Source organism: Eurytemora carolleeae, unplaced genomic scaffold (genome assembly GCF_000591075.1).
Source record: "Eurytemora carolleeae unplaced genomic scaffold, Eaff_2.0 scaffold156, whole genome shotgun sequence".
NCBI classification, from domain to species: Eukaryota; Metazoa; Arthropoda; class Copepoda; order Calanoida; family Temoridae; genus Eurytemora; species Eurytemora carolleeae.
The window spans coordinates 165,450-190,553 of record NW_019396479.1 but is presented as its reverse complement, the minus strand read 5'-3'; the positions used below and the strand labels follow the sequence as shown (position 1 = coordinate 190,553).

Sequence of the window (25,104 nt, the reverse complement as noted above, 5' to 3'; positions counted from 1 at the left end):
TTTCTCCAACTTTCTTTTCATTCAAACCTAGCTGTGCTTAACTTCCTTATAAAGAAATAAATCATCCAACATGAATGTTAAACTGCCTTTTTATCAGAAATACTTATAGTTCTGTTGTGACAGGTGGAAATACACTATAGTTTAAAAAAAAAGTTTATATTCTCTCTAAGCACATGAAATCTCTCTGTGGCCGTCGGGAAATCTGTAATTATCCTTTCCAGAGAAAAAGTAAAAATATACAATTATTTAATAAAACGCAATGAAAAAAACAATGTATTGTCTCCAAAGTTATTATACTAGAGGTATAAACGTAAAAATAAGAAAAAAAACATAACATTGACATACTATGTATACAAATATGCATTTAAAAAAAAAAAAATTTTAAATACCGATTTTATAATGAAACAATATATAGTAAACAGAAGTGTGTTTTGGGAGAAACAAAATTATGGGGATACAAATTTTAAGTTGTGACCGGACCGAAAAAAGTTCTCCTTAAATTTTTTCAATGATGTTACGATGCTGTCGTAAAATAAATTAAAATAGTGGGACTAAACATATTTTTTTTGGATCTATTTATTTTTTGGAAATTGAAAACTTTTCGTTTCTTGTTTTTTTTCTATCTTTCATTGAACAAAAAATAGCAACAAAATTTATTCTAAAAAACTAATATATCATATAACAATATAATGCAAATGTACAGGGTGTCCCAAAAAGCATGACAGTCGAGAGACAACTTGAATATGGTCTTTGTATCAAGTTGCCTAATTTTCGAAGTAAAAGTAATAATCACAAGATATACCCTGGTCCTGCCATTACCGAAGTTTGGTCTGCCTTTTTGTATACAATAAAATAATTGTGTTTTTTTAGAATCATTTAAAAGTTGTAAAATGAATACCGCATATTGTTTCTAAATTCAAGGACAATTTTCGTGATTTCTATTAACTGGCATATTCTTTGGGACACACTGTATGCAAAACAGTTTAAGAAGTTTATGTGGATACTGGATACCATTTAATTAGATAATGTTTTATTAAGTGTTTCCTTCTTTTCTGTAAATATCACATGAATGTCAAAAATTGAGTACAAAGGAATCGAGTCTTTGCTACAAACTAAAATTGTCTAATCCCTATAGATTTAATATCTAATCATGTAACCTTTTGATTTTTGATTTCATCTAACAGAAATCATAGTTACGACATCATGGATTGCAAAGATATAGGAATTAGAAAATGAAAGTTTGTGGCAAGTTACCTATAATATGATTATAATTTAATATCCTTTTTTAATAAATAAAGTTATATGAAATTAATGTGGTGATACTTTTTGATTTTACAAACCAAAAAAAGATCACAATAATTTCATTTTTTTCTAGTTTCCATTGTAAATAATTAAAAATATGTTCCTGCTGATTATAATCTTTCAAGAGTTTTGTTTATTTTATAATAAAACAAACATTGAGAACTTGTTGACGCTATTAATTAAAATTTCGAAAAGGTTTATGCTATAGGTATATTTAACATAAATAGAAATAAAAAACAAAATAAAAATTTTAAAATAATTTCCATTTTTCTTTAAATAAAATTTGATGGACATGAAGTTCAGAAATCAAAGCGGTTTCTGCTAGGCCAACATTTAACGTTTATATGAAAATGGACAAAAAGATTTAATAACATTTATTACAGTGTTCCTCAGCAAACTTTGGAATAGAAGGATGACTCAATTTATGATTTTAGTGCATAATATTAGTGCATATCTTGAGCGCAGTAATAGCAATTGTGCCATAGATCTAGATTTCACAGTTCATTATCAAGGTATTTGTAAAACTATTTGCTATATAACGGCAAATGCGCATAAAATTGCTTACATTTAGTCTTATACTATTCCAGAGTTGTATGGGTCACATTGTACTTTTATCTTTTTATACATTTTGCTTGTCGGTCTATTTCGGATTTAAATTTTTTGAGGCAACCCAGGGAAGGATAAAGGCTGATCAAAGTTAATAAATGTTACAAAAAAATGTTAACATTTATTATTTTTGAAAATCTACTAACTTAAAGAGAAAATTTATGATTTCTAAAGAAAAAAAGCAATTTGAGAATCAAAACCAAAATCATTTTTTTAAAATTTGCGCGAGGCGCCCATTAAGCGTTAAAAATTTAGGATATACATATCAATTGGTTTTAACTTGCTTCTAACCGAAAGAGGAACCAAAAGCATTTCTAAATTATAAACAGAATGTCATTGATATCTCACATAATTTTATATCCATAATATTCTGATCATAATTTCGAAACTAAACATTTGAAATGCTTTCGATTTGTTCTTTTTTACGAATAAAATTATCTTGTTTCGATTAACGTTACGATATGTTCTGTTACGAACTTACGTCACGTTACGTAACGTTAACCATGTTTTTAGAAATAAAATACGAAGAATTTTTTTATGCCATGAAATGAATTTAACCTTTTTTGAATAATTTTAAATTATTAAAATGCTTACTTGTAGTTGTGCAATCATAACACTCAGTAGTTGTTGCTAAATAAATGAAATAATAAAAAATGTTACAAAGATATAAAATAATCTAAAAATCTTTTAATCGTCAATTATTTTTCGGCGCATTCGTATAAAGTTAATATTTCCTAAAACGTTTTATTTCTTCTATAAAATGCACTTGAAACGCCAATTAGTTGACCGCCAGGTGTTTTCTGTCCTGTCTAACGGAAAAAATCGTCGTTTTAAGCGCGCATAATATGAAATTTATACACTATACAAATGCGTCGAAAAATTATCAATGATAATAGGTTGGAATATCAGAATGATTTGTTTTGAATCCAATTGATGCATTACTATCCGAGTCGTATGTTGCAACTTTCTGAATTTTTGTGGACGCTACGTTTTTAGGTAAGTGCCGTTTCTAACAATTTTCTCCTTATTGACGTACAGATGAAAGTAAGATTAGTAGTGATCATCATCGATAATTTTTTGCCGTAAGCCCGTACCCCGGCAGTTATTTTTCGTAAGCACTCTCTTTTAGATCTTAGACTTTCTTATGAAAATTTTTTGTTTTGTTTCTAAGAAGAGATTTCAATAATTTATCATACTGGTTTATTTTAAAGGGTTTACAATTTACATACAATTAATTTTTCTCTCAAAATTTGCATTTAAATTGAAACAATAAATGAATAATAATAAAATATTAAGAGACATTTTGAAATCCAAATTTTTAATGTAAATAAATGACATGTAAAAGGTGAAAAAGCTCGCTGCAGTCGACTTGAAAGTCTGAATTTAAAATTTAAAAACTTACGTAAAACACATTGATAATGCGACCAGTCTATCGGTTCAAATACACCATCTGCCTAAAAGCGGGAAATTAAATTTTTTTTTGCAAGTGACATTTAACTTGATATTATGGCCATGGAATTGAATATATCTAGATAGTTGGTAATAGTTGTTTTATAAATATAAACATATATTAATCCTTTGTACTCAATAGCATATGTATATTCCACGTATCTGAAAGGGACTGTAAAGGAAAAATGAAAGGGGGTATAGGATGAAACCTGAGAATCTCAGGCGTTGAACGATACATATAAGACATCTATCTGATGTTCCTGTGTCGAGAAATTGATATAAAACTGTGTCAAATTTATACGAAAATTTATATATATGCAATTTTGTATAACATTTGTAGTATAAAACAGATCATATTCCACAAAAAAAAACATAGCCTTTATCATCCTACCCTATCAAACCTTAACCTAAATCTAACCTAGCCCATTCTAGCCCTATAGTTACAGCGCTTGGTACAAACGGATTGACACAGCACTCGGCCCTGAGAGATGCATGACCAAAGCACTGTAAATCAGCCCATCTATTTCTGTTGCACAAAACGCATAAAGAATAGAGAATAGACCAATACTCTAAGAACTGGTTCGAAATCGAAACGTGCTACTTTTGAACTAATGTGACAGAGCTCGGCCCAGACAGGGCCTTGCAGCACTCAGCCCAGATAAATACGTGAACTAAGTTAGTAGAAAGCAGTTGAGGTGTCAACACCTCCTCTCTCTAAGAGAAAGCATGCAAAATGCTTGCAGAATATTTTCAGGACTAGGGCCGCAACCCTTATATAACCTTTATACTGTCAATGGTAGATGTCAAAGTCTGCTACAGTCAACAAGAATGGGTTCACACCCTTTGCTAATGGTGGATGTCAAAGTCAAATCTACTACAGTCAATGAGTATGGGTTCACACCCTTTGCTAGTGGTGGATGTCAAAGTCTACTACAGTAAACAAGAATGGGTTTACACCCTTTGCTAATGGTAGATGTCAAAATCTACTACAGTCAACAAGAATGGGTTTACACCCTTTGCTAATGGTAGATGTCAAAGTCTGCTACAGTCAACAAGAATGGGTTTACACCCTTTGCTAATGGTAGATAGCAAAGTCAACTACAGTCAACGAGTGTGGGTTCACACCCTTTGCTAATGATGAATGTCAAAGTCTACTACAGTCAATGAGTATGGGTTCACACCCTTTGCTAATGGTAGATGTCAAGTCTACTACAGTCAACGAGAATAATTTCTACTTTTGCTGAATCAATATGTATTTATAAGTTCAATGAATGCATTCCTGAAAATGTTTTGATTATTTAAGTGCTGACTAGTAATCTACTTGTAAATGCACAATGAATGTATATTCAGTTGAGATTTCAATATGTATACTTTGTTTCAACAAAAACGATCAAACAAAATTATCAAACATTATATTTTGAATTGGCTCATAATAAATTTTCTTATCGTGTTTTATTTTAAGCTGAACCATCATACATTATTATTTTGTATTTTGTGTTTGAAAATAAATACTATAACTATAACTATAAATCCTAGAATATTAAAATTCAATATTATAATTTGCGAGTATAGAAAAAGTAGAGGTTTCGAGAGTTAATTAATACTGATAAAATATGATTTATGAATGTGTAAGGAAAAATAAACTGACCGAGAAAGAAAATTGTGTGCGGGGGGGAGAGGGGTCTAGGAGCTGTCAATCTAGAATTGATACGTTGTTTATATATAAGCTGCAGTGTTTACATGAAGAATGAAGATGGTTTCTAAGATAATGTATTTTTGTTGATTCAAATCATCGTTTTTAATTCATGTCATACTATTATTTTGGTTCGAAGTATCATACAGATTTTGAACAGAAATTTTTTAATAATAAACAGGTCATGTAACATAGCATAATGATTACTTTACACTGATGTTGTAATAGGATGGACTTAACCATATAAGGGTTCCCAGGACCAATCTTGCGAGAAAAATTAGTCGATGGAACCCCTGGTTCAGTAAAAAATTACAGCCCTTTCAGTTTCACCAACATTACCAACCTATGATTCCCTCAACGTTACTGTGCTCTGGATGTTTTGAAGGCAAAATTGGTCTTGGAAACTCTTGGTGAAGTAAAATTCCCTGAACTTCCTTATAAAGTAGAATTTTAAGTAATCATAATTTACCAAAAAGTATACTTTACAGTCTTTTAAGATATCATAGGTCGTTAATAACTTTTAAAAACCATCAATCCATTTTTGAAAATAAGCATAAACATCAAAATAATATATCAAAAATTTTAGGATTTTTTATAGAATATACATTCAAGGGTTTCTTAAAGGCATTTTTTTCAACAAATATAAAACTAACCCCCCCCCCCCCAAAAAAAAAAACTACCTTCAATCACTGAAGTTAAAAATAACTAAAGAATGCCCCTCTATCAACAATTAACATGAATTATAAATAATGAAAGATTATAAAGCAATTCAGTCTACAAATTATGTTGGTCAATATTTCTTACTCAAATTTACCCCTAATTGTATATTGACTTCTATTTATATTTATGGACAATTATCAGGGGGCGGAAATGTATGTGTGTGTGTGTCTGTACCAAAAGAGGAATACCGAACTGAGGCCGTTCCTTCCATAAACTACATTGGTCGACAACTTGACGTCTCCTATTTTGGTCGTGAAATGTACGGAGAAATATCTATCTATCAGATAAGAATTTAGCACGAGACATCTAGCGGTCAACATATCGTCCCCCAAAGTACGTGAAATACACGACCACTTTCTATGGAGAGAATGGGCTCTGAAGGTGTGTATACTGTATATTGTATGGTATATACAGTGCATAATAATCTCGGTATTTGTACAGTCTAGGAGAGTACATTTGTTTATTGTTAATTGGTTACTTAAAAATATGTTTAATAAACATGTAATATATTATTTACATATTTAAGTCAACACTATAAAGCCAAATTTTCATGCAAAGAATATAATTTTATTAAAGTTTACAATAAACTACTCGTTATTCAAGTTTAATTATAATTGACGACATTGTTCTGCTTCCTTGACTAGTCATGTTGTGTGTCTGTACCAAAAAAGTGTGTGTAAGGAATTCCGAACTCGTCTGCAACGCAGTGCGAGTGGCTTTCTCATGCCAGACCAGCGCCATTTCCTTTCCCTTTATTCCTATTCCCTGACACCTATAGACCTTGAGTATATGCATTCATACTTCTTACATTTACATTTTTTCTTCCTGATTTATTGTATGTTTGAACCCTCTAAAGAACAAAACGACTGAACTGATAAGGCCATATTTTTGACCCCATAAAACCCCAGGGAAAGTTTATGACTCGTTAAAATTGATAATATTTCCCGGTAATGAGGAAAGTTCCAAGCCCAAGATAGATATTTATACAAAAACAATATATATTATATCCAGATGCAGAATTAAACTATAGAACCCAAAACAACTCTTTCTCTGCTGTATGTAGTAATGTAAAACATAAGTAAACAAATTCTTCTCTAAATTTCCCATTTGATAATATGAATTCTTTGAAATAATTTGGCATAAAATCAGTCAATGGAACTGAGTTCTTGAGTTTTTTTCAAATCCCTGATTTTGATAGCCTTTGATATTTCAAATTTAGACTATTTGATCTGACAGAATTAATAGTTTGAAATCTCAAATGTATACAATATCGGGTTGCAAAGATATAAAGATCAGAAAATCAGAGTTTGTCATGGTTAATCATTAACAAATAGTTTAGCTACTTTGATTTAACTTCCTTTTTTAAAAAAAGTTTTATAGAAAAGCTCGAAGAAGAAAAAAAATTCTAGAAAATAGAAACTTTTTCATCATTTTTATGAAAGCATTTCTCCGAAAGTTTAAGGTTTTATTGGTTTTATTGAAAGGAAGCTGATATACAAATTTTCTCATATTATCGTTACCCGGGTTACTCATAGTTACTCCTACCATTTACCCGTACTAGATCGTCAATCAGAGATTACAACTTTATATATACACTAGCTTGTTAACCCAGCGCTGTCGAGCTTCTAAAAGTTACTCCGCTGTTTACCCGCACTTGAACGATTTTACCGGGAAATCGAGTCCCGAGTTCCCCAATAAAAAATTTGAGGCAAATCGGCCCAGGGGTTCCTGAGACAAACAATCACCAGACAAACAGAGATTATAACTCTCGTATATAGAAGATAGTATAAAGCAAGAAAATGAAAGGGGGTATAGGCATACGGCGAAAAATAAGCGCTTTTGATCGCAACTAATCTTACTTCTATTTGTTGCGTCTTTAAGGAGAAAATTGTTAAAAACGACTTGTACCGAATATTGTAGCATCCACCCAAATTGAGAAAGTTGCAATCCATGACTTGGATCGTAAATAAAATCAATTTAATATCAAACAAATCATTTAGAAATTAAAGCCTACAGTCATCAATTATTTTTCTACACATTCGTATATAGTTAATATTTCATATTATTTTGTTTTGTTTTTTTATACAATGCACTTAAAACTTAAAACGCCGATTAGTTTGTCCGCCAGGTATATCTGCTTTAGGTGCTCTTAATAATTCCACGTGGCAGAGACACCTAACAGACAAAAATTGTTGTTTTCAGTGCATTGTATATAAAACAAGTAAAAACTATTATGAAAAATGAACTCCATACAAATGTGGCGAAAAATAATCGATGGATATAGTTTGTAATATCTGAATGATTTGTTGGAAATTAAATCATGGATTGCAACTTTCTCAATTTGGGTGGATGACGTTATTAAGCATAAGTGGTTTTTAACAATTTTCTCCTTATAGACGCAACAGATAGAAGTAAGATTAGCAGCGATCAAAAGCGCAAATTTTTCGCCATATGCCTTTACCCCTTTCGCGAACACTCCCTTTAAATTCAGTTCTAAAATTGCTGCACCCTTTTACTTTTTAGGAAAAGAATCTAGATTAATTCTTCGATCCCTTTTTACATACATATTTGATAATATAAATAGATCTATGTAGACATGAAAGAAATTTTTAATTTATGTGTACAAGAAAAAATTCTTGGAAAAACAAATTAGAAAAAATATACAATTTAATATAATGTATATAATATACATAATGTATACTGTACAGTAATCTCTCTTTGTTTGTTGTCCGAACAAAAGTCAGACATCCCTTAACCGATTTGCCTCAAAATTTGATTGTGGAACTGGATAGAACCGCGAAACTATTCTTATTTTGGTCTAAAAATTCCGGATTGTGTGGGGTTGACTTTTGAGGAGATAGTCCAGGGAAAGCTGGGTTTTTAAGTCAGTATAAGAGATATTAGAAGAAATAATAAGCATCAAACCGCAAAGAATATTTTGAAATTAAGAAAACGTTGTTCGAAACTAAAAACAGAATGTCTTACAAATTTTTACATCCTCAATAAATTGTTAAAAAAAATTTTTAACAGGTTCTATCTAAGAAGTTGTATACCTGACATGTCATCATAACGAATGGTGTAGCATACCAATCACTGTCAAATACTTGCCCCTCTGGACAGACATAGGTTAGGTTAAACCCAACAGGGGGCGCTGGATCTTGACCTTTAGTAGAAATGTATCAATGATGTTTGCCGGATTATAACGAAAGGAATTGACATTTGCTTTAGAACAGTTTTTGGTAATCCTTTTTGATATACAAAATGTCTATTTTAAGTTTTTCAGTCAAAGCATCATGTATTCTCAATCAAGTATGTTTTTATTACTTTTTTAAATTTAGTACTTAAGATTATCCAGACTACAGAGAAAACTTGAATGCTACATACTAACTAACTACTAAGATAAATATGGATACCAATTGATTTAAACAAAACTAAACAAGCTTTCTTTTCAAATAGTTAAATAACTAGTTAAATACAGTGAAACCCTTAATAACAAATACATCGGAAGAATTTATCAAATGTCGTCTTGACACTTTTTTAATGAGTTTTATACTATATTGCGTAAATTTTAGTATTTGCGAAAATAAATAAATAGCCATGAATATGTGGGAACAATTTTAAAGAGTTCCATATAATCATTTAATTAAAAAACTAAATATCTGCAACATTCCATTATCAGAAAGTGAAGATGACGACATTTGATGAATTCTTTCGATGTATTCGCTATTAAAGGTTTTACTGTAGTTAAATAGTTAAATAGTTCAATAATTAAATTCTGAAATAGGCTTATATGTTAATTATCATAAAACCACCTTTTCTGAAATTTCACTTAACTAATTACTTTATAAATTTTAATATTCAGGGCAAAATTGGTAATAAAGCTCAATACCTAAAACAGAAGGGTCACAGAACCTTTTTTTTGTCATACTGATTTGATTTAAACTTAGTACACATAAGTTAACCACCCAACTTTGTACTATTTGCATCTTATTGCAAATGGGAACCCAAGTAGGAATATTTTCAGTTGTACTGTAGTCTTACCTTTATCTCCAATCCCAATGTAGTTGACAACAATATCCCCAGTTACCCTGATCTCTGTGAGGTTATCCACTGGCATAGCATGAAAAACAGTAAGATAACTTGGCTCATTGTTAATTTGCAGATTCCATCCATCCTGAGACCAAGATTTAATTCATAGTCAGAATTAAGGGAACCTCGTAGACTTAGATGGACCACTTCTCTTGTTTGCTTGTTCAATTTGAGGAGAAGTGATTCAACTATGTCTAGTTTAACTTATGCACTAAAAAATCCAGTTCATTTAAAATTGTAAGGCTGCTAGAACATGGTGTACAGTAGTATATACAGACAGACTGTAAAATGAGACAAATCATTAAAGTAAGAATAATGTAAGCATTTCAACTATTTCTCCCAATTTAATAATCATTAAATCTTCTCCCTGATCACAGCTGAGGTTTAGAACAAACGGTTCATCGTAATCTATACTGGTTCCATCACCAGGCAATCCATCAATAGTGGACTTAGTTCCATTAGTTACACTGTATCTTTGTATAACCTGGTTCTTCAAGTTTAGGTTGATATGTATACCTTCATTGCTCATATTAGAAGCAACTAATAATGCTGGTACATGTCTTACTGTCTTAGGTATGTATCCAACTAGCATAAGTTTAGTATTTTTGGAACAAAAGCTTTCTCCAGGAAATGGCAGCTTGGCTGGAACATCAGGGCTATACAGACAAACACCTTGAAAAATGTAAAGGCTCTATGAATATTAACTACTATGAGCTATTCTTTATTGGCAAATTATTTAACATGTCCAAAAAAATCAAAACTTGCTTAAAGTTACTAGCCAACAAGCCCATTTATTTCTATGAAGTGTGACAACTTCATAGCAATACTTAAAATCCAAATACCTGTGTTTGGGAGGGGGTTATTAGGATCAGGCTTATAAACTAGTCCAGAGCTTCGTGGTGGGGCAGGAATATCTTGGCATCTGGTCGCTAAATATGAAAACAGGTAATTTAATAAGGAGCTGTAGAGAGGAGAGCTTATAGTGAAGTGACATGTATGATTCACGGTGATACACTTTAAAAGAAAAATGGCAGCATCCATAGCACTCATTGAATTATGTTCATTCTAATGGCAGCATTGACTTTTGATAATCTATTTATATACTTTGCTTGTAATTTTGTCTGTTTGTTTGTTTGTATCCAATAAACGTCAAAACGGCTGAACTGATAGGGTCACAAATTGTGTTTGGAACCTCACCACTAAAGTTTAACTGTTAACAAGCTTTTTCCAAATTACAAGTTTACCAGTAAACAAAGAGAATCTGTTTTAATGGACAGCTTCTCTTTGTTTCCATATTTTTGTGTAATTATGCTGTTAAAAAGCTTGATATAAATCAATATTGAAATCGAAAGTAGTCTTCCTTATATTGATAGAATCCTTACCACCATAAAATCTACAAACTTATTTTGTTTTTGTTTTACAATGTACACAAATAAAAAATGTTCACAATTGAAATAGAATATGGGAAAGCCAAGTATTGAAAAATTTTAGAAGGTAGCAGGCACGCAACCAGGGGGGGGGCAGAAGTCCACCCTATTTAGAAATGATCAGAGTGGGCAAAAAATAAATGTTGTGCTTGCCTGGTCCTTCATTACCAAAATGTCTAGTTGCGTGCCTGTAAGGTAGTAAGTATAGCTTCCTTACTCTTATGGTGAGAAAGAACACAAGGCTTTCAGGGCGCTTCGAGTCCAATCTTAACTATTTCAATTGTGAATTTTTTCTCTTTAAATTCATTGTAAAACAAAAACAAAAAATGTTTGCAGATATTTAAAAAAAAATCATGGATTTTTAAAATCTAATGGAAATGAAATTTTGCTGTTTTGATGTTTGAACATTTAAAAACCTTCCCTGGGGCCATGTTGGGTCCCACACAAAATTTGGGCCTGATCGGTTATGCTGCTTTTATGTCTATTGGATACAAACAAACTAACAGACAGACAGATAAGCAAAGTATATATAGACTAGGCTTTTAGGGCGCTTCGCGCCCATCTTTTATTTAAATTGTGAACATGTTCTTTTTTAAAACAAAGAAGAAAAAAATTCAGCGGATTTAAAAAAAAATTGGCGGATTTTCAAGAATTTAAATTTTTTACAAAATTAAAAACCTTTGAAACACATTTTTTTAAAATTTTTATCTTTCTTAAACCTTCTCTGTGGTCATGTGATGTCCCTTAAAAAATTTGGGCCCGATCGGTTCAGCCGTTTTGACATTTATTTGAACAAACAGACACCCAGACAAGCCAAATTAATATATAGATGTATATAGATATATTGATAGATAGAAGGAATCAATCACCATTAATTTAGGTAGAGGTCATGGTTATTAATCATTCTCCTCAAAACAAAACAGTATATTGCAATGCTATTTTGCTTTACACTTCAGTAAAATTGTATAAGAAATTTATATCTTATAGTTTTAATTTTATCTCAGAATTTGAAATTACGTCAAATCTAATTTAAACACAATTCGTAACACTAGCCTTAGAGGGCGCTTCGCGCCCATCTTCACGTTATGTCACACAAAAAATTTGGGCCCGATCGGTTCAGCCGTTTTGACGTTTATTGGATACAAACAAACAAACAGACACCCAAACAGACAAACAGACAGACAAACCAAATTTATATATAGACTAGCCTCATAGGGCGCTTCGCGCCCATCTTCTAAATTAATTGTGAACATATTCTCTTTGTGTACATCGTGAAACAAAACAAGAATAATTCGCGGATTTTCACAAAAAAATTTGTGGATTTTCAAAATTTTCAAAAATTTAATGAAAATCGAATTTTGATGGAGACAAATATTTGAAATTTTGATCATTCATAAACCTTCCCTGTGGTCACTTGATGTCCCACAAAAAATTTGGGCCCGATCGGTTCAGCCGTTTTGACGTTATTGGATACAAACAAACAAACAGACAGACAAACAGACAGATAAAGGTTTTTGATCTTAAGATAAAGATTTTAAAGGGCATCAAAAGTTTCATTCAATATTGTCTTCTAAATTCTATGTTAAATTATGTTTCAAAAACTGCTATAAAACGTCTATATTATTTCAAGGAATTAAAGCAGACAGCCTCAATAATACTTAAAAATATGTAGTTTGAATTCTTTCTCATCCACTGCTAGTTCATTTATTAAATTCTATTTTCATGGATTTCCAATCTTAAACTTAATATTATTTATATTATAAGTATATTAAATAGATATGTCATTATTAAAAAATATCTAAATCTTCACAATATTTTCAAAAGAATTCAATATTTAACAATTGATGGTTAAAAGTATTTGCTAGGAGGCTGAAAATTAAATTTGGTGCTTAAATTTCAAAGTAATAAACCTTATATTTCAAAACTACAAAAGAAACTGTAATGTAATTTTAACCACTTCATACTCTGATACAAAAAGCTGTATTAATGTTTTAGTTTGTGCTGTAAAACTATTTCTAATTTTAATGTAATTTACATTCTGTTCTGCTTTTGACAGGTCACGCATGATCTTTAAGTATGTCTAATATTAGTTTTGATTTGATTAATAGTTTGTGAGTGGTATTTGTAACGGTCTAATTGACAATCAATCTCTAATATGATCCTAAACCAGTCAATATCAATCTTTATGTCTTTAATGAGAAATTCCAAACAGTAATCACTATAAATTATTAAAAATCAATCCTTTTTTTAGATCTATTTACTTCAAATATTCATAAAGTTGGAAAGGGATCAGGAACATTTTGTATAGTACATTTTTGTATAGTAACATTTTTTTCAGTACACTTTGTCTAAGTAACATTTTGTCTTGGTAACATTTGCAAAGGTAACACTTCGTACAGGTTACAAATTGTATAGATAACACTTTGCATGGTAACATTTTGTACAGGTAACATTTTGTATATGTTTATCCATAAGAGAAATGAGATAGTTTGCAGAGAAATCTATTAACCATAATGAAGTAAATCTGCCAAATTACAACATTTTTAAAACCATGTCTCTCTGATAAGACTTACTAAGTGTGTATACTCGTCAGGGTAAGGGTGCCTATAGTTGTCAACAATTATCATAAAGATTGTCAACTAATGGAGGAACTGTAAGTAACATTTATTTCCTAAATGAACAGTTTGGCATCCTGCCTGATCAAGAATACCCAAAATCTGATGGATAAAAACAAGTATAGAAGCTTATTAAATAGCCTATATTTGATGTTTTTTTACATTTTTACAAAAAAATACCCCAGGTGAAATGAAATGTTACCTATACAAAGTGTACTATACAAAAATGACCTATACAAAATGTTACTATACGAAAATGTACTATACGAAACGTTACTGATCCTTGATCCGACTTGAAATACAAGGAATATAAATATTGGCAAATACAAATATTCTTCATTTTTTCATGTTTAACTTAAGTTGGACCTGTTATACAAGAAAGATTCATAAGCTTTTCTTTCCTAGTAGCTGTTGGAACATAAAATTTGAAGTTTGGTCAAAATTATAACAGTTATAAACGTTGTTGCAATATTCCAGCTTTAGGTATGTTTTGTAAGATATTTATGAATCCAAATAAAAAATTAGTAACCTTGACAAGGATCCAAAGCAGCAGGTGTCCAGGTTTTGTTCCAGTTACATTCTGCTATGATTGAAGCCTTTAATATCCCACTTGCAGTTTTAAACTTTCCATAAGGTCCACAAGTATACTGGATCTGGGTTTTATATTTGTATGAATGATTCCACTCCCAGGTTCCAGCATTGGGACGTGGAGGTGGTTCTGTACAGTTCACACCTTAATATTCAAGGCTTATTATCATACTCTTTTAATTTTGTATGCTAATAAAAATGGTTGACAGTTGCTAATCAACCAATGCACTTACTAAATCATTTTACTTTGACTTCAACTAATAATCAAACCCTGAGCTCAAACCATACTACAAAACACATGTAGGTAAAATCATAAGATTCATTAATTTGATAAAAACAAAATATGTTGATAAAAATTCCTCAAAGGCTAGACACAAGCTTTCAAAGTTTCCAGTAAATATAACATGTCCTACTAATTTCAATTCAATAATGTTCTGTAATAACTTTCAATTTTGTTTTATAATAACTTACTTGCCAAGCACCTAGGCCAGACTTCGGGAACTTGCCAATAACCACCTGGAAGACAAGTCATATTCCACTGGCGTAAATCTCGATTCAGTTCAAAGTATAAACCCTTCTTGCAGTTGTAACCGACCCAAGAGTTAAATTCAACAGGATTTCCATCCCACATAGAGGATAACTCACTTCCCACAGGAGGCTATAATTAAACAAAGAGTTATTGACTTGACAATTAAGGTTTACTAAATATTTTTCTAAATTTGTTTTATAGAGATAGTTTTTTAAATTATTACTTACTTTACTGCCAACATGCAAATTACCTTTGGTGGATTAATGCATTGAACCCACTTACACTCATCTAGAGTGTCAATTGGTGACCAGCTTGTATTCCAATTGCAGGTCATCCATCTCTCATCATAGGTTTTAGAAGTTTCCTTACTCTGAAATTTTCTGGCTACACCACATTCATATCTGGGAATTAAAAATTATGATTATCTCAAAGAATTGAGAGGTAAATATTGTATTACCTAAGATTTGCTCCATATTTTCTCATGTCTCTTGTTTCTTCAGTATCTTCTGCACTCAGAGTTGGAATAGAGCCGACTGAATCTGATTTAACTGGGTTGTCACCACATACAACTAAATATTTCTTTCTTTTGACTGCATTCAAAAGTCGATACAAAGCTTTATTGCAAAATGTCATAATAATGAAATTTTTAGCAAACATGCGCATTTGCTAATTGCAGCCTTCGACATCTGCAATTTATATCTCAATAATTTTCACTTGTTAAAAAAGTTTTCAAGTTTATCTTTACCTTGCTTAAAATTATTCAGATGAACTTCATCCTTTTGGTTGATATCATAAGTTGAGCCATTTAAGTTTCTTACTTTCATTATTTCCTCGACAATTGTTTCCTTCATTGTATCATAAGATAAATTTGTCATTTGACTTTCTGTTTTGATTGAATCAATGAGAGCAAGATGCATAAAAGCCAGCGAACACAGAGAACCATCAGTCTTACTTACATCCCTGTATATTTTAGATTTTTAAAAAAGTATTATTTTTGATAAAATATGAATTATGATTGACCTGTCACTCAAATCTTGTAAAGAGTGTTCTTTATTGTCCAGATGTTTGCTAAGCTCTTCTATGAGAATAGTTTTCATGTCCTCTTGAGCTACATTCATAAGATCTGCTGTAGTTCTCCACAAATTTAATATCAATGCTTTGGAAATACAATTTTGATCCACAACATGAATATCCCAATCCCTGCATCGAACTAGAAAAGTATGTTTTCAAACTAACATAGATTTGATTAACTTAATACTTACCACAAACATAATTTAGCATCAACTGATTCTTCTGTTTCTTGTCACAAGGTGGTTTCCAGGTTTGAATTGTGGTATCAACAGGGATTGTACAATTATACTTAGAAATACAAGTTGTTCTTGATGAATCAACAATCTAAAACAAGAATATGTAACTCTGTTCATATGAAAAAAGAGGGGGGGGCGGGGGGATGGGGGTCATAAGGTTGTACTTGTACCTGCAGATTTAAACAGTCTTCTGTTATTGATACTGAATCTTTATTTCCATTACAAAGGACAGTACTTCCTTTAAGTCTTCCATAATAACCCGAGGTTATATAAATATTCAGGAAGGAAGGACATTTAATGTCAACTCGATTGCCATCGATGTCACAGGCCTCTTCAGCTTCTTTTGGAAATATGATTGGAATATTTTCAAGTGTACCCTCAAACGGTGGATTTGGAGGAAAGTTGCATAATGGACCTAACAAATAGAGAATTACAAACATAAGTTTTCTATCACATGTCTGTGCATTGTGTTTCCATAATCCAAAATCCAACTTCTTATAAGTATTTCTTAATACAAAAATCCTTGTTAGATGATTTATTTTTCTTTCAGGGAGATAAGTGTATGTTTATAAAGAGTACATGTTATACAGCATGACTTAAAATGCTTATATTCTTTTAAAAGAAAGAAATGTAGTTTGGTTTTGGCTGGTGAAAATACAGTGTGGCTTTCATCACCTTTTGTACACATAGGCCACTGATCATCAGCTGCTGGGGTGTTAAAGAACCCACGGGTTGTTTCTGGTCTTACTCCATCTTGACATTGATATGATATGCTAACCTGATTCTGGTCATCTTCAAACTGATATCCTTTTTCACACACATATGTGATTTTATCTCCAAAATTGATTGGTTTACCATCCCAATCAGTAACCCTTAAGTTTGTAAAGCTTGGTGGAATTGGAGGTTTTAAGCACTGAATCCAGTCACATGGGTCCAGAACATTGATTGCAGTCCAGTTTCTATCCCAGAGACAAGTCATTTTATGGATATCATGATGAACACCATTTTTGTCTTTGAAATTTCTAGCAGCTCCACAATAATACCTAGATATAACAGAAATCATAAAATAACCATGGTTATTAATCTTGGGGATACTTACGTTAAATTTGCCATGTAGTTTCTTGCAATCTCTGTGTTATTTCTTTCAGAAGTGAATACTAAATTCTGTGCATTTCCTGTTGGGTAGTTCAACTTATTTATGATTACTTTTCCATCATCTTTAGGATCCAGGTATTCAGGATCAGTAGGAATTGATGGTGGAAGTTTTTCACATTCAATATCTTAAAAAAGGATCTATATGATTAAATATTCATTTCAAAATAATTTTATCAAAATGACTTTTGAAATCTACCTTCCAGACACATAGGCCAGTGTTCAGTATCATTAACAAAATCAAATGTTCCGTTTTCTAAACATCGCATTGAAAAAGAGGATTTGAAACGATCATTCTCAAAAAATTGTGTGTGCATGCCATTTTTCATTCTTGAACATCTATACTCTTTATTTCTATTTATTTCTGTCCAAGCCGAAGTTGATTCCTCTAAAGATGTGTTTAAAGGTATTTTAAAAGGATTAACACAATGTGTTATAACACACTTTGGTAGAGTTGACCAAGGTGTCCAAGCTTTATTCCACATGCATTCTGTTTCGATAGAAAGGCTGTCTCCCTTTCCATCTCTGTTAGTATCAAACTGAGAACCTTTGACACATTGGTATGAGACTTTTGTACCATAAGATTCTTTAAACTCTATACCATTCATCCAAGTTCTAACCCCATTTTCTGATGCATTTGGGGGTTGTCCGCAATAAACTGTACTTAAACAGGTTGGCCAGTTTTGTCTTGAGTTAACAAATTGAAAGGATCCATTTGACAGGCATAACATAGAAAATGATGTTTTAGATCTATCAGACTCAAAAAATTTTGTATGGGATCCATTCAGAAGTTTTCCTGAACACTGGTACCACTTTAGTGTGTTAATAGGAACCCAACCAGTTTTAGCCTCCTCTAAATTGGAATCTTCAGGTATGGGAAAAGAATCAACACAATGGGTTATAATACATTTAGGAAGGACAGGCCATGGACTCCAGGTTTTTCTCCATTGACAATTAATTGTTACATTATCACTGTCCCCGATTCCATCACCATCAGTATCAAATTTAGAGCCTTTTACACATTTATAAAGAATACCAGTATCATAAGTATCATTTGGTTCAGTCCCATTAATCCAGATCTGAGAGCCATTAACTGGAACAGAAGGTGGTGTACCGCAAGATATAGTTTCTGAACATTGTGGCCATGTCAGAGGATAGGAATAGGTTCCATCTGAATTACAGCTAGCATTAATCATCGTAACTGATTCTGATTTTAAGGTTGTGTTTGCTTCAAGAGTCATATCTATTTGACAGTTGTAAGTAACATTATCCCCCACAGCTACCATATCATTACCCCAAGAAAAGTTGAAGTTTAAGGACAACTCTGGTGTTAGTGGCTCCAAACAGTGAGTTATTTTACAAAGCGGAAGTACTGACCATGGGCTCCATTCTTTTTTCCAGAGACACTCATTAACTATAGATAAACTGTCCCCGAATCCATCTTCATCTGTGTCAAATTGAGATCCCCTTGTACAAAAATATTCCACCTTAGACTCATATGATTTATCACCATCTGCACCCTTGACCCACACTCTTGTACCATCAATGGTAGCATTTGGAAGGGATTTACATAGAATTGTTGCAGAGCACTGTGGCCAGTATAATGGATATTCATATTCCCCGCTTGGATCACAGTTTACGTTAAAGTAGTTTAATGCTTCTGATTTTTTATTGGTAAAACTTTCAATTGCCATATCAGAATAACAATAGTATGTATAACTGTTTCCAATTGGAACCAATTCTTCATCCCAGGAAAAGTTTACATTGAGTGATGAATTAGGGGTTGCAGGTTCAAGGCAATGAGTGACTTTGCAGCTGGGCACAGAAGGAGACCAGGATTTCTTCCAAAGACATTCAGTTTGTATGGATGGAGTGTCTCCAAATCCATCCCCATCTCTGTCAAACTGGGATCCCAGTTTACAAGTATAATTAATTTTAGCTTCATACATGGTATCATTCTCAGCTCTTTGTATCCATTCTCTTGTTCCATTAGTTGGTGTAATGGGAGGAGATCCACAGGAAACTCTATCATAACACTGTGGCCAAGGCGCAGGATATCCAAATTCTCCATCATTTTCACATGTGACTTGAATAGCATCATCTGCTTTAGTTTTACTGTCTACATCACTCTCTAAAGCATATCCGCTCTTACAGCTGTACGTAAATTCAGAACCAATGGCTATGTACTGTTTATCCCATGAGTATGAAAAGTTGAGACTCTGTTCTGGTTCTAATGGTTCACAAAAGTTTGGTACACATTCATATTGGCTTATGTCTTCAGAATATGTTTTATCACTTTTACATTTAAATGATTTTGACGCTGATGCCTGGCCTCCACTGCTCTTTTTAATGTAAAATCTTTTGTTAGAACATTCCCAGCTGAAAAAAATAGTGTTGCCATAAAAACCACTTTTAAAAAGTAAATTATCTTTTGATTTTATTTTGATTACCTGACTTGATCTTCATATTTGACTATTGTGCTATTGGAGACTAAAGTCAGTATTCCATCAGGAGATGACAAAGTTGTAGGGTTTGGACAAACTATTCCTAATTATTGAAACAAATATTAAAGAATTTTTGCCTTATTAAGTAACTTTAAAAGTTTTTATACAGATAAAAAGTTCTTACTTTCGCAAGTTCCTGGTAATGGATTGTAGTCTAAAACCCATTGTCTGATGACACTTCCAGAACTAGTACAGGTAGACTTAATCACATTTGTAAGGACTGGATCTAAAATAATAGATATTCTACATTTAGATACTTATCTAAAAAACTGAAGATAACTATTAATAAGTTGTATTTATTTTAAAGATTACACATTTTCAAAATTCTTAAAGAAGGTGGGGGGGGGAGGAGGGGGATAATTATGGGGCTTTTTTAACTGATTGGGATAAATATTTCACTAAAAATCAATTATTTTCATTAATAACAATCAAACTAGAGATGAGCAGGTTGGTGTTCAATCTGTTGTTCATTACCAACCCAGTTTATTTAGTCATTTACCATCTATTTCCTTTAATTCTGCCTGAACAATAATTCAATTAAATTATTTGTTCAGTAAAATTGTTTGTCCAATAAACGTTTATTTGGTAAAAATAATAATCTTATTTTCAGAAGTTTGTTCAAGAACAAATTTTGCTCTTTTTGTAAAATTTAGATGCCCATCGATCTAACCTAAACATTAGTTTGCACTCGGAAAGTGAACAAAAACTGAAATGTTTGTTGTACTCTCACAAAAATATACAAATTACAATATTGATATGGTTACATAATAAATAAGCTTGGGAACCCAGAGTTGACCACTGTACTAACAGTTACTCTGGCTGCATTTTAACTAATTTTCCCTATAAAAGTCAACCCACTCAACTTAGAATCTCAAAACTAGCTGAGAACATTTCCGTGGTTCTCCCAAGTTTCCCAATCAAAATTTGAGGGAAATAAGTTCAGGGGTTCTTGAGCTATAATCAGGAAAACAAACAGACAAGAGATTACAACTTTATATATATAAATTAAAGATATAAGATGACTTTAAAGATGAACTTAGGCTCTGTATATCTGACCTTGACTGGTAGAGCCTGCAGGAACTGCTGTTTTGAATTCATGCCCAGTATCACAGATGTATGTTAGTACTTGACCCACTATATTCTTTCCTTCCCCAAGAGAATAGGTCAGTCTAGATTGTGTAGGTGTTGCTGGTATTGAAGCAGAACAATATTCTTAAAATATATCACTTTTCATAGTAAATCAAATAAAATTTAAAAATCGGAAAATTATTCTAGCAAATCAAGGAGAAATGTTTTTATCATTTCTGGAATAAAAATTTGAACACTCACTGCAAGGATAGTTTACTAATCCCCATATCTATACAATCTGATGATGTAGAACTTTGATATTAAAACCTATATATTCTGTTAAAGTTTAAAAAAATCTTTGCATTTTTTTTGGAATAACAAAATACCAAAAGCAATCAGAAAAAAATAATGTTTTGTTCAAAATTATGAACACAATTTTATGCGATTTAGCAATAAATTAGAGGTATCTTTAACATCCTGTACACAATTTCAAACTAAATCTTTGTTATATTTACTGCTTTCAATGATTTTATATTTCTAAAAAAACGTTAAGATTTTTCTAATGGTGCTTACACCCCTATATCAAAGTTTAAAGGCATTGAAAAATAAAATTTTGTTGCTAGCCCTCAGTTCTTTAAATCATTCCAGAACAATTTTTCATGTCTTACATACCAAATATCCAACACCATATAGAATCATGAATAACTCTTATTTTGTACATTGATATGATGTAGGACCTCAAAGAAAATGCGTACAAATTGAAATATTTAAAAAGCATCATGTCAAAAACAAAAATGTAAATTCAGAAAATACAGGTTTCTTTTAGTTATTTGAATATTATTCAGTAACGGACAAACTGTAGATTACATGCCTACTGATAATTAATTTCTGTAAAAAGCGAAATATTTCCTAGACAGTTATCCAAACTCTGGGTGCCATCATTGTAAGACCAATATGTGTTTGAGTTTTGAGAACTATATTTACAAGTGGCAGTTTTAGTAGTTGAGGCTATAAAGGAACTTCCACCAGAACTTCTGAAGAATGCATATCCAACGTTACAGGTTGCTGTGAACTCACTTCCAAACAGGGTAGAAGAGAAATCAGAAGTCATTTGCTGACCAAGTGGTATTGGAGTTGGACAATTCTCAGCTAAATTACATAAGTATTATTAGAAATATTATTTTACAGAAATTGTATAAGATCATTCAGACCCTGAGAAAGAAATCCAAGTAGCCATAAGGCTTATTTGGTTTATTTAAGTATTTCCAACTAGATGAACATTGAACAATCCCTTTAATTTTTAAAGAATGTTTTGGAAAGTGATTTTAAAAAAAATCTAATTTTTGATCAGAAACTTTACATTATTATAACAAATTCATGTCAATCAAGATGAGATATTTTTTAAATTTAGATCATTTAAGGTTTTTAAATGCTTTTAATAGTAATTTTTAGATTTTACTGTTAATGATTAAAATTAGTGACAGAAAGCATTTTCTAAATTTGTAAAAAAGGAGGTTATTACCAGAATTTAATAGCTGTAGAAATTATAAAGATAAATATATTGAAATAAAAATACAATTTAAATCATTTTTAATTCAAAGGGTTAAATTCTTGAACCATAAAATCTGGTATGAAAAAATTATGTATTATTAATAAAGGATAATTACGGTCACAATCTCCTACTTCAGAACTCCCACCGTATTCCCATTTGTAATAAATCCACCAACCATCATAGTACTTTTTGTTGCAGGTACCAACTTTAGTGGTACTGGTGGTATAGGATCCGCTTGAACCTTTGAAGAATCTATATCCTGTATTACAGGTGACAGTGAACTCGGAGCCTACAAGTATTCTTGAAGAGGAAAAATCTGAAGTCATCTGACGTCCTAGACTCAAAGAATCATCACATGCTGGCGCTATAAACAGAAAAAGTATGTTGTTAAAAGCTAAGGCATCCAGTTTAGGAAAAAAGCTTTTAAACAAATAAACTTTTCAATACTTTGGTTCTATCTTGAATTTGTCAATGATGTCTTTTGACCTAAACTAAAAAACAGAGAAAATAATTTTCTTGGCAATTGAGTGGAATATTTTTTAGATATAAAGTTAGTATTAAAAATCAATCTACAATTTGATATTCATATCTGAATAAGTAGATAACCCAAAGCCTGTATCTAGAAAAGACGAAGAAAAAGTAAAAAACAAAAAAAGTTTGCATCTTTTTGAAGATTGTTGACTATTGTTTATGATCTTTTTAAGACAATATACATTTTCTGACAGAAAATTTGAGGTTAGAAACCATTAAGGTTATTTCTCTCCATAAAAAAAAACTAATTTAAGAAAACATCATCAACTTAAATCTTCCTGAACAATTTCTTAATTAGTTGTCATATTAATCAGATTAGTGAAATTTTTTTCATAAACAATCATTTTAATTAACCCAAAATGGTCAGTTTCTTTAATGCAGAAACTGCCCATTTCCAAAAATAGTTGTTTTCTTCAAGCCAGAAACTGACCATTTCCTTGAAATGGTTGGTTTCTAAGGCGATAAAGTTTTTCAGAACCTCAACTAAGACATACACTTTTTTTGATTGCTTACAAAATAAAAAGATGAGAATAATTGCCTGATTCACAATTGCCCAATTTGGTGCTGCCATCGCTGAACTTCCAGATATCATCACCCCCTGACCTTATACATGTTGCAGTTTTCGAATCAGATGCTTTACCATTCCACATGAAGTAATATCCAGAATAGCATGTTGCACGATATGAATCATCTACATCTCTGTCTCCGTCGTAAGTAAAGGTCATAAAATAACCTCTATATTGTTTATCACATTCTAAAACAGTACAATAAGGAACCTAAATGTTCAAGAACTTTTTTTAACATGGACCCCCACCCCCTTTGAGCAACTGTGCATTAGGCATTGTGAAAATTCAGCAACAAAGAACTATGAAATAATCAAGCCGCATCAACAAGCCTTTTAATTTCTAATCATGTCACTCATGTTTTATGGTCCTTATAAGTATTGCGGTTCTTTTATAGGAGAAGGGGGGTCGATCTCTATTTCTGCAGACGCAGTATAAAAGAGACTGCAGTAGAGTATAGGCATAATTTCAAATGACCCTTCATTTACAAAGTAATACGTACGTCTGATTTACAAGGTTACCCAGGGTAACGGAGTTTTCACTTACCCTTTTTACTATTTTTGTGTAATGATGAGAAAAATGTCGTTATTTTTCTATCTCTTCGAGTATTTATACATATTGGCAAAATTGAAAAATATCAATTTCTGCTTGAGAACATGTATTTTTTTATTTCATTTATCCTTGATAAAAAAAACCGTTTTAACTGTTGTACTTTACAGATGACGGGTTATTTGAAAATATGTTTACAGTCCTTTTATGGGCATGGGTGCTTCATGTTTTCGTTATTCCCATTATTCATTTTTTTTATAAGGGTAAACAATGTGTAAATAATTTTCCCCAATTTTTTCTTTTTCCCCCTCTGTTTTCAAACTATAGTTACTGCTTTACATTTTACTCATTAAAGACAATAAAAGAATCAATATTTTTAATGGGATTGAAATTTATTTGTACAAACTAGCGTTTTGAAAGAAATTTTAATTTTTAATATATACTTACTTCCTCGAATTTTAGAGCATTGGATTAAAAATAGAAATATCCAGAACAGTTTCAACATTTTCCTAAATTTCCACGTTTAAACTGAAGTTTCATTGTTCAGTAAACTTTATACTAAGGATTTTTTTAATTCTTTACCTGTAATCAATACATGGACTTAAATGATTGGATCAAATATATTGTGGGGTAGGTTAATCCGGGTGATGATTGCAAAGTATCAGCTCAAAATTTTGATTTAAATGAACTGAGTTTTTGTCGCAAACTCAAATTGTCTAATCCCTATATCTTTACAATCTGATTATGTAAACCTTTGATATTTCAAACTTAGATTATTTGGTCTGACAGAATTCATAGTTTGAAATATCAAAGGTCTACGACAATTGGGTAGCAAAGATATAGAGATTAGAAAAGTAGAA

The 25,104-nt window shown here is 31.5% G+C and overlaps 1 protein-coding gene across 2 annotated transcripts; it reads right to left on the bottom strand.

Moving 5' to 3' along the window:
* Nucleotides 1-1,252: 1,252 nt before the first annotated feature.
* LOC111704034 (uncharacterized) lies at nt 1,253-24,980 on the bottom strand. Of its 2 annotated transcripts, XR_002765734.1 has the most exons (25): nt 24,692-24,980; nt 23,671-23,886; nt 22,717-22,965; nt 21,959-22,198; nt 21,038-21,193; nt 20,106-20,207; nt 19,928-20,024; nt 17,677-19,856; nt 17,425-17,605; nt 17,001-17,368; nt 16,496-16,740; nt 16,281-16,413; nt 16,039-16,228; nt 15,764-15,978; nt 15,476-15,587; nt 15,269-15,419; nt 14,961-15,147; nt 14,431-14,634; nt 10,702-10,788; nt 10,227-10,531; nt 9,812-9,944; nt 8,824-8,933; nt 5,006-5,055; nt 3,311-3,362; nt 2,503-2,538 (listed from the first exon to the last, which is right to left on the bottom strand). XR_002765734.1 is itself a non-coding variant. In XM_023476146.1 (24 exons), the coding sequence occupies exons 1-24, from the start codon at nt 24,747-24,749 to the stop codon at nt 2,462-2,464; spliced, it is 6,048 nt and encodes a 2,015-aa protein (XP_023331914.1). In that variant the 5' UTR covers nt 24,750-24,980; the 3' UTR covers nt 1,253-2,461. The 2 variants fall into 2 exon arrangements, 1 of the variants encoding a protein (XP_023331914.1); XM_023476146.1 differs by lacking the exon at nt 5,006-5,055 and having other exon boundaries at nt 1,253-2,538.
* Nucleotides 24,981-25,104: the final 124 nt, after the last annotated feature.